Source organism: Vigna unguiculata, chromosome 6, assembly GCF_037176805.1.
Source record: "Vigna unguiculata cultivar grain cowpea cultivar isolate G323 ecotype 2 chromosome 6, ASM3717680v1, whole genome shotgun sequence".
NCBI lineage: Eukaryota > Viridiplantae > Streptophyta > Magnoliopsida > Fabales > Fabaceae > Vigna > Vigna unguiculata.
In genome coordinates, this window is record NC_140797.1 from 26,597,095 (window position 1) to 26,612,675 (window position 15,581).

Below are 15,581 nucleotides of genomic sequence, written 5' to 3' on the forward strand. Positions count from 1 at the left end.
GACCTCGAGTGACGGACGCTCTGAAGGATGTGTCCGAAGAGGAAGCCATTCGGACCGCCGGGGAGCTTGCCCTTAGGCTTGCTGCCTTATATACCAAGTTTCCTCGCCCCGACCGGAGCAGGATAGAGAACTTGGAGAAGGAGCTCGCGGCGGCCAAGACTGAGCTGAACGAGGTGAAGGCATCGGCGGCTGACCTAAAGACGCAGTTCGACCGGCTAAACGGCATTAAGGCTGAGCATGCCAAGTGTGTTGGACTGCTGAAGGCTGCCGACGATCGAGCAAAGGCGGAGCAAGCCAAGGCAGGGGAAGCCACCGAAGAATTACGCAAGCTCCAACGACGCTTCGACGATCTGACTCTAGAGCATATGGCCGCCGCCAGTTCAGCTTCAGATTGGCAGAAGAAGGCGAAAGACTTAGAGGCCGAGCTGGGAGTGGCCGACGAGCAGGTATTTGCTCAATATGAGGCGGGATTCCAAAGTGCCGTCGATCTGGCGGTCTTTTATTATAACTGCTCTCCCGACCGGTTCGACGTACACATGGGGGTGGTTGATGGGAAAGTTGAAAGGGTGTTTGATCGGCTGGATGAGGTCAATGATCCTCCGGCCTAACATTAACTTATTTTACTTTGTTGTATATTTTGATATAACCGATCGCACCCGATCGACCCTTTGGTGGATCGCGTTCGATCGGTTATTAGGTTATTTTTTGACAAACGTTTATGTAAGTATTTAGATGCCCTTCTATTTCGTCTACTAGCTCTTCTTTATCTCTCTGCGTTTATTGCTTTACGCTTTCGATCGACCGCAATTCGTTGATTACTCTTCGCGTTGGCGATCGGCCTTATTTTATCGATTATCGTTCGCGCTGGCGATCGGCCCTAATTGTTACTCTTGTTGCATGCGTTTAGCAGCGAACATAAACTTTAAGTTTCGCGTAGTTATCTTTATTAACTGTATCGGAAGGAGACCTTTGTGCGCTTAATTTTGTTTTAGATCGTAGATGTAATATCTCGATCGGCCAGGACAGCTCGTGTCACTCGTTTACCCGTAGGGTAATTGGATCGCTAGGATCGGTGTTGACAGAGTGGGACATCCTCTTGGAAGTCCCTGCCTCGATCGGTCAGGCTTTGCTCGGGTCCCGTAGGGAGGCCCGTCGGTCAGATCGTTAGATGGAGTTGCCTGAAACACTCATTTTATTCATAGTTAACTGTAATACATTTTGAGGTGTGAAGCGTTCCACGTGTTGGGTATTTCTTTACCGCTCAAGTGCTCTAGCCAATAGGCTCCGTTCTGCAGGCTCTCGGTCACGCGGAACGGGCCCTCCCAGTTTGGCGCTAGCTTTCCCTGTGTTGACTTCTTTCGGGCGTCATTGGTTTTCCTCCATACTAAATCGCCTTTGACGAAGCTTCTTGGTTTGACCTTCGCGTTATACCTTCTAGCCACCATTCTCTTGCATGCTTCAGCTCGTACAGTTGCTCGCTCTCTTCGCTCGGTCGTCCAGTCTAACTCCTCGCGCAGTCGTCCGCAATTCACCTCGAGATCTTGCATTTCCCGCCGAAGAGTCGGCTCCCCTACCTCGACTGGCAGCATGGCGTCTGTACCATATGTGAGGTTGAAAGGAGATTCTCCCGTCGTCCCATGAGGCGTGCACCGATAGGCCCAAAGGACTTGTGGTAGCTCGTCGACCCATGCTCCTTTGGCTTCTCCCAGCCTTTTCTTCAACTCAGCCACTATAACCTTGTTCATGGCCTCAGCCTGGCCATTGGTTTGGGGATGCTCGACCGAGCTGGTGACGTGTCTTATCCCTACCTGCTTATAGAAGTCCCTCAGTTTTTTGTCGATGAACTGACGACCGTTGTCGGTGATGATCGTGTGGGGGAGGCCAAAGCGACATATGATATTGCGCCAGACGAAGGAGTGGACCTGCCGAGCGATGATATTAGCCAAAGCCTCCGCTTCGACCCACTTGGTGAAGTAGTCTACTGCTACAAGTATGAATTTCTTCTGCGCTCGGCCAACCGGGAAAGGTCCGACGATGTCCATGCCCCATTGAGTGAACGGCCAAGGAGCTGTCAAGCTGTGTAACTCGGTCGGAGCCTTCTTTACATCATTTCCATGGGCTTGGCATCCTTCACACTTGCGTATCATGGATTCACAGTCTTGTTCCATGGTCGGCCAAAAATATCCCGCTCGGAGTATTCTCGCTTTCATCGTCCTCCGACCGGTGTGCATTCCACAAATGCCGTTATGGACCTCGTTCATGACATACTCCGCTTTGTCTGCAGATAAGCACTTGAGGAGGGGCGCCGTGAAGCCTCTCTTATATAGATCTTCTCCAATGATCACGAATCGGAGTGCTCGTCTTCTCTCCGTCGGTCTGATTTCTTCGCCAGCCTCGCATCTCTTTAAAAGTTCTCGCACCTCCCCGATCCAGTCGGCCGATCGATCCACTGCAGCACATTCTCCCGCTGAAGGTCTCATCAAGGTTTGCCTGATAATTGTCTTTAACTGGCCCTTCTCTTTTCCTTCCGCTAGCTTAGATAGTCTGTCGGCTCTGGTGTTTTCTGCTCGGGGGATGTGATGGATGGTCACCTCTTCGAATTCTTTCATAGCTTCAACGGCTTTGTGATAGTACTGGAGCAGCAAATCATCCTTAATTTGATATTCTCCTAGCACCTGTCCTACCACAAGTTTCGAATCTGTGTTGCATTTTAACTTCGCCGCTCCTAAGTCTTTTGCTAACCTTAGTCCGGCGATCAGCGCTTCATACTCTGCTTGATTGTTCGAGGCTTTAAACTTGAACTGCAAGGAGTGTTCAACCGTGAAGCCGTTCGGCCCTTCGATGACGATCCCCGCTCCAGCATTACGCTTATCCGATGACCCATCCACGAAGAGAGTCCAAATGCGTTCCGATGGGGGGATCGATCCTTGGAGCTCAGTTGCAAAGTCGGCCAAATGTTGCCCTTTGATGGATCCTCTAGGTTCGTACTTAAGACCGAACTCGGATAACTCGACCGACCAGGCGATCATCCTACCAGCTAAGTCGAGCTTCCGGAGTATCTTGGCAATGGGATGATCGGTACGGACGATCACTAGGTGACTCTGGAAGTATTGGCGCAATCGGCGCGCGGCCGTCAACAGCGCCAAGGCTATCTTCTCTATCTGTTGGTACCTCGTTTCTGCACTCTGCAATACTCGGCTGATGAAGTAAACGGGCCGCTGCTCCGAGGTTTCCTGTACTAAGGCTGCACTGATTGAGTCGTCCGATACTGACAGGTACAGTTGTAGAGGCAATCCTTCCACCGGTCGGCACATTATGGGAGGACTACTGATCATCTCCCTTATCTTCTGAAACGCCGCCTCGCATTGATCGTCCCATTTTTCTGCACTTTGCTTCTTCATGATTTTCAGTATCGGCCTAACTTTCTCCGTCAACCTGGGTAGGAAACATGCCAGAGAAGTCAGCCGCCCCATCAATCGCTGAACCTCCTTCAAGTTTTTAGGACTTCTCATCTCGACAATAGCAGCGCACTTGTCTGGATTTGCCTCTATGCCTCGGGCGGTCAGCATGAAACCCAGGAATTTCCCTGCTGGCACCCCGAAGACACACTTCTCAGGGTTGAGACGCATATTGTACTTGCGCACCTGGTGGAAGACCTCTCTGAGATCGCGTGCATGATCGTCGGTTGTTTGGGACTTCACGACCATGTCGTCAACATATACCTCCATAGACCGACCGATCTGCTCCCTGAAGACCCGGTCCATCAGCCTCTGATACGTTGCTCCTGCGTTTTTTAGGCCGAATGGCATGACCTCATAACAGAAGTTGGCCCGGTCGGTGATGAACGCCGTTTTAGACCTGTCTGGGCCATACATGGGGATCTGGTTGTACCCTGAGTAGGCGTCTAAGAAACTCAAGAGGTTGTGTCCTGAGGCTCCATCTACCAGCCTGTCGATGCTAGGCAGCGGATATGCATCCTTCGGACAGGCTTTGTTTAGGTCTGTGAAATCTGTGCACATCCTCCACTTCCCGCTCGCCTTCTTCACCATGACGACGTTTGCCAACCACGTAGTGTATTTGATCTCCTTGATGAAACCCGCTCCTTCAAGCTTCCTGACTTCGTCCTCAACCGCTCTCCTCCGCTCCTCTCCCATTTTTCTCTTCTTCTGCGCGACTGGACGAGCTTCTCGGAAGACGGCCAACTTATGGGACATCACATCTGGGTGGACGCCAGGCATGTCTGCGCTCGACCATGCAAAGAGATCTTTGTTTTCTAAGATCACCGTCTTGAGGAGGTCTTCGTCTTCAACGCTCAGGGCTCCCCCAATCTTGGTGACCTGTCCTGGTTGGCTCCCGATCAGGATTTCCTTGGTCTCTCCTTCTGGTTGCAACCGATCCTCCGTGTTCGTTCGGTGGTCTAGGTCTGTCATCGCTACTTCCGAACGATGTTGTTTTCGCGGGCGGCTATAAGGAGTAATCCTCAATCCCACGGCATAGCATTGCCGGGCGACTTGTTGGTCTGCGTGTACCGTGCAAATCGTCCCTTTGTCCGACGGGAACTTCATGGCTAGGTGCAAGGTAGACACGATCGCTCCGAAGGCGTTCAAACAGGGTCTCCCTAGCAATACATTGTACGAGGTGTTAGCTTCAACCAAAAGGAATCTAACCCTTACCTCTCGGCCGTCCTTCCTTGACCCGATCCTCGCACGAAGGTCCACATATCCCCTCGTGTCGACCCGCTCGCCCGAGAAACCTACTATCTGCTCATTGTATGGTACAATCAGGTCCTCGGAGAGGTTCATCCTCTGGAAAGTCTTCCAGTATAGGATGTTGACAGAGCTTCCCTGATCGACCAACACCTTCCCGATCCCATACTCGGCCACCTCTATCGAGATAACCATCGGGTCATCATGATCGGGATCGGGTGCCTTGAAGTCGTCGTCCGTGAATGTGATGGGGGGCATCGAGCGGATCTTCCTCTCGACCAGATGAACCGACTTCAACGCCCGAACGTGCCTTTTTCGAGCTGCGGAGCTCGACCCTCCTCCGGCGAACCCTCCGGAGATGGTGTTTATGTAACCCCTCAGGGGTCTATCATGACTACGACTACGACTCCTTCTTGGACTTTGATGTGACTGGGATGGTCCTCTCCTTCGTTTCTCGCGCTCGGGTTCTCTTTTCTTCTCAGATCGGGCTGGGGGGACTCTTCTCATCGGACTTCGGTTCCTCACCGGACTCCATGGGGGACGATCTTGTCGAATGTATTTCTTCAAGTGTCCCTGCCGAATGAGCTCTTCTATCTTGTCACGGAGCGTGTGGCACTCTTCAGTAGTATGTCCGATTGTCCGATGGTACTGGCAATGTTTGCTGCCGTCGGCATCGGGTGGCGGTGGCTTCTTCCTAACCGCGGGGAGCGAATCAGCGCTGAAAGCCTCTTGCAGGATCCTGGCCCGGGGAACAGCCAGAGGAGTGTAAGTTGTGAACTTCGGTGGCTTCCTTTCGGTGGGTCGGGCTGCGGGTTTGTTCGGTCTAGGCACGATCGGCTTCGGGAGTGCGACATCCTCCTTCTCCCTCTTCTTTACCTTAAACTCCTGCATATCTTCCATCTGTATGAATTTGGCCGCGCGTTCCCTCATCTCTTCCATCGTCTTCGGTTTCTTGCGGCTTATCTTGTCCGCAAAAACTCCCGGCTGGAGTCCATAAGAAAAGTGATGTCGCGCGATCTCGTCGCTGAGACCTCTTATCTTGACCGACATCCGATTATACCGATCAAGGTAACTTCTCAGCGATTCCCCATCCTCTTGTCGGATATTCACTAGATTATCGACCGTCAGAATGGCCGGTTTCAGGGGCGCGAACTGTGTGCTGAACCTTGCCTTCAAAGTAGCAAACGAGTCAATACTACCGGCCGGTAGCTCGGAGAACCACTCCAACGCCTCCCCAGTCAACGAAGTTGAGAAGACCCGACACCAGATGGGGTCGCTGACGGCGTGAAACATCATCTGATGCATGAAGACACGCATGTGATTGTCTGGGTCAGTCGTGCCGTCGTACTTGTCAAACGTCGGCACTTTCCACTTCTCCGGTAGCGGTGTCTCCAAAATATACGCAGTGAAGGGGGAGGACCCCGACGCGGGGATCGGTTGGCGCGACGGGCGGCCCCCGTTGTTTGCTCCTGAGCTCTCCGCCGCCGTGTGTGACGGATTTCCCCTCGAAACCTGTGTCCTTTCAATCCGGGCTGGTTGTGATTGCTCATGTCCCGTGGGTGGAAGACGACTCTCTACTCGCTCAGCATCCCGATGCTGTTGTACCCGACTCAGCCTGTTCGGGTCGGGTACGGTAGGCGTCAAAGGGATTCCTTCTTCCTACTGCCTTAGGATGACATTCTCCTCACGTAAAATCTACATCTGCGCTTCATAGTTCCTCTGCATCTCATCCATTCTCTGCTGCATCGCCCGTATCATCTCTCTAGTGTCCGCCTGATCATCTGCCAATCTTCCTCCGTCCATGTTGCTGTTTCGGTTCCTCATGGTCACCATATGGGTATATTCTCAAAGGAGACTGCTCGGCCCCACGGTGGGCGCCAAAATGTTTCTGGGTAGGGACCAAGAGCCTACTAAAAGAATCTCTTCACTTCACGTTATCTTTCTCCTCTCCAGTAACCTCAGCGAAATCCACTCCTTAGCTCGATCGGTTGGGATGACGATCGGGGTACCTGTCTAAAGTACTCCGATGCTTAAGTCAGAAAGGGCCGATCGGTATATCAGAATATCAGCTGTAATAAATGCGAAATTAAGATCCTCACCAACCTACCTTTGGGCCCTATTTATAGCTTTCGACATGGGCTTGTAATTAGGGTTTCTTAATCACGGCCCAATGACTCCCTAATGAAGATTATGGACTCGTTTAACCGATAATTATTGAATTAAGTTATTTGACCGTGCGACCGATGGCCGCTTGGCTGGGTTACTGACGTTATGCTTTCAACAAGCTAACAATGTGTTTTACCGATCAACCGACAGGTGCTTTAGAAGGTCCGTCGCTGCTGTTTTACCGACTAACCGATGGGCCCTCGAGGTTAGAGGGTCCACCGCTGTTGTTCTACCGATGAACCGATGGGCCCTCGAGATTAGAGGGTACATCGCTGTTGTTTTACCGATGAACCGATGGATATGAACATGGTTAATGCGTGACTTGTATATTCAACCGTTTGACCGATGGTCTTATATTTTATCCGTGATCCGTTCGACCGATAGTCCCTTAACGATGCTACATGGCTGTTCGTTTAACCGTGAGACCGATGGTCCCCTGAGGATTATATTTGGCCGATTGACCGATGGGACATACTGTACATCTGATAACAGAAATCTAAATCTGCTCCATATCAACCAAATTGTAATAACATTTTCTATTGTTTTTTCTTTATTCTTCTAAAGAAAGAAAACAAATGAAATATTAAAATAAGAAAAATATAATTTAAAATATCAATTAAAAAAGCTGAATTAAAATCAAATTGCTTGAAGAGAAAAAAACTAAAAATTAATTTAAAGAAATTTTACAATATTATTTGTTATCACTAGTATTAATTATAAATATTTTTTGTTATAATGTTTTTATTTTTCAAAAAACATCAACAATAACAAATTTAATTTAAATTATATTAAAAAACCATAAAAATTTTTTTATTTCTTTTTTTAAGTAATTAAAATTAAAATTTATTATTTTTAATTATATTTTTATAATTATAATATTTTTTTCTTCCTTAATTTAGAAAAGGAAAAAAAAACTTAAACACGTCCAATTTGAAAAAAAAAACATTTCAAAAAATTTATTTAAGAAAAATTTATGTCAAAATATTATTTTGAGAAAAAATCACTTAAAAATATATAAATCTATACATAAATATTTAACAACCGTAAAGGATTTAGATTCGATTATACCAGTTTATTAGAATGGCGTCACGCCAAACAAAACGGGATTTTTTGCGAAGTGGTAACACTGGAATGTTTGTTGCATTGGCATATGTTGTTCTTCTTTCCACTGTCCTCTTCTAAACCTTTTCCCTAAAAATTTTCCCTTTTCTGCACCCCTCTTTCTCTCTCTTGGTCATCACTCATTCAGAAAAATAATGGTGGGTTTCTCTTTCTGAAGGAGAAAAGAAACAAATGTGAATGCAATTGGATCACCGTCATCTTCTTTAGCATTCCTTTTGTTGTTGTTTTTGCATTGCTATTGTTTCATGAAATGTGCTAATCAATTTGCCTCACGATCAGAATATAATTGCGGGAGCTTTCAAGCCTCCATGCAAGATCTCAATCTCCTTAACCGATGGAAGTACACGCAAACAGGTGTGTTGTCTGGTTGTGCTGCAATTTGCTGATGATAGTGATGTGAATGAATGATCTAACCTTTTCCATTATGATGGTAATTTGGGTTTATGGCGTTTCCTTGTTTACCATCACTTCTAACCTATCTATCAATATGAAAATTGGACCTTTGTGTATGTAACTCATAAGATGTTTTTCAAAAAGTTCCTCCTGCCTCTTTTCATGACAAAGAGGTTTCAGAGTCGAATTATTGCAGATGAAAATTTGATTCAGAAATAGCTTGCAACCACAATTGCAGCCGCAATGTTAAAGTTTTTGTTGCCTTTGTGACTGCATTGCGACCGCAATTGTAGCCTCATCAACTTTAATTGTTCAATTTTCCACAGTATGAAGCATTTTAACCAAACAACCACAATCGAGGCCGCTTCAGTCATCATATTTGTTTACAATTTTTCACACTATCAAAGATTTCAACTAAATCAAAACCACGACTACATAAAACTCTGGACTAATTATTGATCTAAATGATTTTTGTATGCGATCAAATTGCTTGTGGGTATCTATATTTTATCCTTATCTGACTCGCATGTGAAACGAAATTGTATGGCAATGTCCTATCTAGGTAATGGCTCAATGATCTGATTGGCACAGTAATTTGTGATGCATGCTATAATCTGTGACAGAAAGTGGTTAGTCCATGACTTAGTCTCTGTATACCCATGTTCAATTTTTTGAATTTTTAGATGAGATTTGGGATTTCTTAGTTAAGTATTGTGTTGTTTTTCTTTATCTTATACTAGCATGTTAATCCTTTCAACTCTAATTTATTATTGCTGAGGGAAAAGATACCTCTGTTTGCTTTGTAACTTCTCCATTATTATTACTCATCAAATGTAATCACTTCAACATGAAGATTAGGATTTAGCTTGCAGGATGCTGAGAAAGGGTATTTCATTCATTTTTTAAAAGCTTTAACTAGAACACCTTGATTTACTCGTTTTTATGCTTTCTCATTTGCTAGGTACGCATAAAGAAGGAAAATGGCCAAATGGTCACAGTTCCTCTCTTTCAATGTCATGACAATATAGTTGGGCAGGTACACTGCTTGGCATCACCAAAGGCTGTGCTTTTTACCTATGATGTGAGGATTTTGTACTGTTAATAGGACAGAATTTAATTGTTTTCACTTTTGGACTAGGTTATCATTGAACCTTCAAACGGCAAGAGAGTTGAACATAATGGTGTAAAAATAGAGCTTCTTGGTCAAATAGGTGTGTTTCCTTAGTTATCGTTTTTGGTAAAAGTGCAGATTGTTATGTTTATATTCAATAGTGATGGCAATACTCTTTTGCGTCTAATTTTTGGTTATATGTTTGTCTAACATCAAAAGAATAATAAAGAGTTACTGTAACAATTATATCTATATTTTTTTTTTATTATTCTATTTATCATGATTTTAACTTGTGGTTAAATGTGTGTGTATATCATTCAAGATATCTAGAAAAAAGGAAGTTGGATTTGAATCGTTCTATCTTTTTCTCATCTCAATACATACTATGGTCATGGAATAAATCCCTCTAAATGCCATCAAAAGAAGTGTGCTCGAAGTTTTGAATTAATGGATATTGTTGGTATATGGAATTAATTGTGTTCAATGATTTTAGCTGTGGCATTACTTTTTAGCATTGTGTGTATAATGAATGATTCTCCATTAGTTCATTTCCTTGCTTGCAGAATTGTATTTTGATAGAGGCAACTTCTATGACTTTACTTCTCTTGGTAAGTTTATAAGCAACAATTGAGATTTTTCATTTTTTGTCTTTTCCTTCTATTTTCGTTTATAGAGGTGTTTGAATAGTTAGTTAATTTCATAATTGCTTCTCATACTTATAAATTATAGTACATGGTATTCTTCTAAATCATGCTAATATTTAGAAGTTCCAATACAAAATCTGTTTTGTTCTCCTTGTACTCTCCTAAGTTTCATGCTCTCTCATGGTGGGCGATGCTTTGATGTAACATTGGTTAGAGGTTTTATGATACTTGTTCATAATTTTTAACTCCCTATAACTTATGCGCAGTACGCGAACTTGATGTTCCTGGCAATTTGTATGAAAGGAAAACATATTCATTCGAATTCTCCACTGTTCAAATGCCATATGAATCTTACAGTGGAATCAATGTTAGGCTTAGGTATGATAGTTATTTCACTTCTACGCTAACCTTGAATTCTCAATTTCTCTACTTTGTTTCTTACTTTTCTTCAATAAATGTTTCAGAATAATTAGATTCTCTAATATGAATTTTAAAAGTCATGAGCAAATGCTATAAAGCTAATGGCTCATCCTCTAAACCATTTTTAGTTAAAGGTTACCATCTGAATATGCTAATGGTTTTGCTGTTATGGATGATTCCATCTGTTCACCTTTTTCATAATTCAGTCAACATTGTTATTAGCTAAACAATTAAAGTTTGTAAGGGATTAACATAATAGTTACTTAACTGAAGGCAGTAAATCCTTTTTTGAAATCATGCAGGTACATATTGAAAGTGACAATTAGTAGAAATTATGTCAACAACATTGTGGAATACATGGATTTTGTGGTGAGTTGATTTTCTACCGTATTATCTTGGCTTTCAAAGCTTGTCTGCTACGTATTCCCCATTGTTTTTATTATGCATTTTTTGTGGTTTAAGTTGTTCTTGATTGCATATATGAAAGCAGACAATACTATGATCTAAATGATAGTATTTGTATTCAAGAATAACTGTCTCCCCTATTAATTCTTAGAGTACATTAAATGCACTCTAGTACTACTAAGTGAATTCATTTTAAGACATCGATGTGAAAATTGCAAAAACCAATTTTATGGTAGAGCCCATATTTAGATATATTTTAAATGAAAGAACTTTTCTGAGACAATGGAAAAAGATTAGAAAATATAATGAAGGACAAGGAGAACATGTTTGCTCTTAGACCTCATAAGAAGAGTCATGTGCATTTTATATCAAGTGGAAGCCAAATATCTAATCCTATATCTTAGAAAGTGGACTTTAAGCTTAACTCAATCTGACTACCTCGTAAGGTGAGGTCTACACCCACTTATATATTATAATTTGACAATAATCTAGTCAATGTAGGATCTCTAATCGGATGACACAATAGGCCTAACAAATTATGCTATGATAGACTTGTAAAGTAAAGTTTTCACCTACTTATATATTATGATTTGACCATATCTCTAGTCCATGTGGAATATCCAATGTTATCCATTATAAATGGTGTGCCCTTAAATCATTGTTAAGAATACAGGGTTTTGCTCTAACAAAATTCACTATGATGTAAAATGCTTGTTCCTCTTAAATCATGAATTTATGACCATGCCACTTATTTTATTATAATTTTGTTTTCCCAAATTTTGAACCTCTTTTCTTTCATTAAGATCAAAGTATTTGTGAATGGTGTTGCAATGTTTTCTTTTTGTGGCCCTACTTGAAAAGATTAATATGAAAGAAAGAAGATTTTGATTCAATTGATTAATGTGAAACTGTACATCGACCTCTGTATATAGAGACCTCTAACGTTATAGTAATAATTTCAGAGAGATCTATAGGATTTATAACAACTTCTAACATCTTCTAATAATACACATAATATCCTACTAACAACACTCCCCTTTCAAGCTAGTGAATGAATATATACCCTTCCTAACTTGCATGTGAGATCATGAAATCATTCAATGGGAAATCCTTTGGTAAATAGATTTCCTAACTGAAGCCCAAATGAGACATAAAGAAGTAGTGATAAGGCCAGTATCCAGTTTCTCTTTAATAACGTGTTAATCTATTTCTATGTGTTTGGTCTTATCATGCCGAATGTTAATAGTTGACTTATTATCACAATAAAGAATCATATGCACTTCACATGCCAATTTAAGATCATTTAGAGTAATTCTCAGCCATAACAATTCATACACTCCATGTGCCATAGCTCGAAATCCAGCCTCTGACTTTGCAACAACATTTTGTTTCTTACTTCTCCAAGTCACTAAATTTTCACCCAAGAACATGCAATTTGTAAAGAAAAAATGCGGAAAGTATGACTTCTAATTCTATATCTAGAGAAAGGAGAGAAGGAAAGGAGAAATAGATTATTAGTTCTTTGAATCACTTTTTAGTGGAAATTTTGCATTATTGTATTAAGAACTACCATTCTTTTAATTTTTCTTTTATTCCTTCACATTCACTTCTTGCACTCTGAATGTCGTATATTACAGAACTAAACCCAACCATCGATTTGATTTCTATAGTACAAAGTATAACAGATGAACTTTGCCACAAGCCTCAACAACCCATCATATTGTTTCTTGCTTGATCTTGACGAGTTTCAATATTTTTATATATTCTTATTGTTGTAGTAATTACTTTATGTATTTCTTTCTATCCGTCAATTTGAGGTGAATACAGAATATAACATTTTATTTTTCCCGGAGTATAGTTTTCTTACAGCTATCTCTTTTCAGGTACGCAATTACTCTGTACCTCCACCAATTAATAACAGCATTAAGGTGAGGAGTGTATGGTCGTTATCTATGATTACGTATCACTAATTTCCATGTGCCTCTTATTAATCTATAATTTAAGCTTTATATATCTAATAGACAATGTACTGGAAAGTTTTGTTTTCCGCACTCCACTCCTTTCATCTAGTTGAAGACTCATGATGTTAGGAAAAATGGTTTGATGTCTTTGTTCAATGTTATTCGTTCTATAAATAATGATTGGAGCATTTACAGATAATTACTAATAATTACAAATATCCTATTTCTTGATTTGTGTAGCCCATCTTAAGAATATTATTATATACACTTAAAGAGAACAAATAAATTCATTATTTGTCTAGCTTATTGTTAGAAAAAACAAATTAATACAATTAAGGAGATAAAATTATTCTCGATTCATACATGCTCGATCATATTAAGCTTTATTTTTTATTCATGCCATGGAGCATGAATGCCTAGGGTATTCTTGGACAAACTTCACCTTAAGTACTTCTAGGAAAAGAAAATCAGAATGAAAAAAGAAATAAAATTTTTCATAGCATGGATGCATCTCTCACTTAACTTCTCCAAAATCAGTTTTTAACTAATGCATAAGCTAGCATTGGTTTATGAAGTTTATTTCACTTTTTTCTTCTAGAAGTACTCATGAAAAAGTTTACCAAAACAAACACTTACTCTGATCGATATTGTTATGCTTTTGCTAAAAAATCTGCATGGATTGAGGAAGTTGATTTGTAGTTAGAAATGTTGTTAATTTAATGGTATACTCTAATAAGAGTTGATGTCACTTAATATTGACCTAAACCTTTTTTGTATGTGTGCTCCATGCAGATGGAAGTAGGAATTGAAGAATGCTTACACATAGAGTTTGAATACGGAAAAAGCAAGTGAGTCTGAAATAGCACATGATTAATGATGCATTTCCACTGTTCTTCAAGTAGATTAGAGAAAACTTACTTACGGTGACTAAAATATTATCAGGTATCATCTGAAGGATGTGATTGTTGGTAAAATATATTTTCTTCTGGTGAGAATCAAAATAAAAACTATGGAACTCGAGGTGAGGCGCCGAGAATCAACTGGATCAGGGACCAATACATATGTTGAGACAGAGACCCTTTCAAAGTTTGAGTTGATGGATGGTGTTCCAGTTCGAGGTATGTGGAAGGACTAAAATACATGTTTAAGTAATAAAGTTGATTCCTTTGCTAGCTAAAATGAGTTTATATTATTAGCATTGTTGATATTTCTTCTTTAGGAGAATCAATTCCTGTGAGATTGTTCCTTGGTCCATATGAATTGACCCCCACATACCACAACATCAACAACAAGTTCAGTGTGAAGTACTTTCTAAATCTTGTTCTTGTAGATGAAGAGGACAGACGCTACTTCAAGCAACAAGAAATCACAGTATACCGGTTAGGTGAAAACTCCTAAGCTTATGCTAGGTTACGAGGAATTGGTCTGTTTTTGTCACCGTTTGAGAGTGGAAAGTTTTCTGATAATTTTATTGTAGTTAATTAATTAAAAATGGGTCAGAGTATTATTATATTTTATTCTATTCTTTTTGGGTTTTCTTTTTTTACTTCTTGGGTACTACAACTATCTTCTAAAATTTTCCAACTTGGCTCTATGTTGAGAAGTATTATTAATTTTGGCCAACCTGATTTATCAACTATTTATTAGATGGCTAGAACTATTTATTCCTTTGATGACAAACCTTTGTTTATCAACTGTATAATAAACATTTAAAGGCTAATTTACTTTATATATATATATATATATATATATATATATATATATATATTTATTTATTATAAAGATTTAAAAAAAAAGAAACTGTAGGGCTACATCCAACCAACTACATAGAAGTGGCATAAGTTGTCCACTTTCAAAGAAAACAATGCATTTAATATGAATAAAGGTTTATTTAGAAAATATACTGTGATTCAGTGCTCAAATTTCTCATAAGAATTGAAATTGAACAATACAGGTTCGACATGCAAATTAAATCACAAGAAGAAATATTCGTAGTTTTGATTTCTATGGAATTAAAGGAAAATGAACTCTGCTATAATCACCTCTTATACATAAATTTAACTCGATGAACTAAATATGTGTAAAATTTTGATTCAAAGAGTGGGACAAAAGCCAAAACAAAGGAGATTAGTACACCCACACCACTTATATAAAGAGTTCCAAGATGAGACTCGTGGAAAGAAAATTCTCTCTCAACTTCTTTCACTTGAGATTTCTTCATTGTCTCGAAGGGTATCATTTCCACACAAGGTAACAAGATGATGACTAGGTAACAACAAATGTATGATGGTTCCTCAAAAATTTCAAATACCAACAAATTAGAGTGGAACTTACTTGCACTTCAGCTTTCTTCATTGTCATATTTGTTATCATTATGTTCTTAGTTTAATTGCATGTGATAAGACATTTATCATATGGAAAAACATTCATAATAGAAAACATGTCATGACACACAAGCTTGAGAGCTTGCATCAACAAGCTGATCAGATAATAGAAAACATCATCAATGACCATAAAGAGGCAAAGTCTAAGGCCAAAGTTACCAAACGGAAGCAACAAATCTTGTGGATGTTCTCATATAGTATGAGGATGGTATCCAACAAGATTTTTCTTTAATTAACTAGGAACAACATAAGGTTAATAATTTTGGTAT

At 40.7% G+C, this 15,581-nt stretch overlaps 2 protein-coding genes across 3 annotated transcripts; one reads left to right on the top strand and one right to left on the bottom strand.

The window, feature by feature from the left end:
- Nucleotides 1-1,202: 1,202 nt before the first annotated feature.
- Nucleotides 1,203-6,530, bottom strand: LOC114188418 (uncharacterized). The gene is made up of 2 exons (XM_028077005.1): nucleotides 6,406-6,530; nucleotides 1,203-6,321 (listed from the first exon to the last, which is right to left on the bottom strand). Exons 1-2 carry the CDS (start codon nucleotides 6,528-6,530, stop codon nucleotides 1,203-1,205), a joined length of 5,244 nt encoding a protein of 1,747 aa, XP_027932806.1.
- Nucleotides 6,531-7,945: 1,415 nt separating this feature from the next.
- LOC114187387 (vacuolar protein sorting-associated protein 26A-like) lies at nucleotides 7,946-14,474 on the top strand. Of its 2 annotated transcripts, none has more exons than XM_028075632.2 (11): nucleotides 7,946-8,131; nucleotides 8,274-8,348; nucleotides 9,349-9,423; nucleotides 9,526-9,598; nucleotides 10,062-10,106; nucleotides 10,409-10,520; nucleotides 10,865-10,931; nucleotides 12,851-12,895; nucleotides 13,721-13,776; nucleotides 13,871-14,046; nucleotides 14,148-14,474. In XM_028075632.2, the coding sequence occupies exons 1-11, from the start codon at nucleotides 8,129-8,131 to the stop codon at nucleotides 14,324-14,326; spliced, it is 906 nt and encodes a 301-aa protein (XP_027931433.1). In that variant the 5' UTR covers nucleotides 7,946-8,128; the 3' UTR covers nucleotides 14,327-14,474. The 2 variants fall into 2 exon arrangements, with proteins under 2 accessions (XP_027931433.1, XP_027931434.1); XM_028075633.2 differs by having other exon boundaries at nucleotides 14,259-14,474.
- Nucleotides 14,475-15,581: the final 1,107 nt, after the last annotated feature.

What these genes read in the sequence shown, in the direction of transcription:
- LOC114187387 (XM_028075632.2), top strand. An exon ending in CAATTAATAACAGCATTAAG is followed by an intron (nt 12,896 to 13,720) that starts GTGAGGAGTGTA and finishes TGCTCCATGCAG; the next exon opens with ATGGAAGTAGGAATTGAAGA. An exon ending in GGATGGTGTTCCAGTTCGAG is followed by an intron (nt 14,047 to 14,147) that starts GTATGTGGAAGG and finishes TTTCTTCTTTAG; the next exon opens with GAGAATCAATTCCTGTGAGA.
- LOC114188418 (XM_028077005.1), bottom strand. Translation starts at nt 6,530, where the DNA reads ATGAGGAACCGAAACAGCAACATGGACGGAGGAAGATTGGCAGATGAT. An exon ending in AGGAACTATGAAGCGCAGAT is followed by an intron (nt 6,322 to 6,405) that starts GTAGATTTTACG and finishes CGACCCGAACAG; the next exon opens with GCTGAGTCGGGTACAACAGC.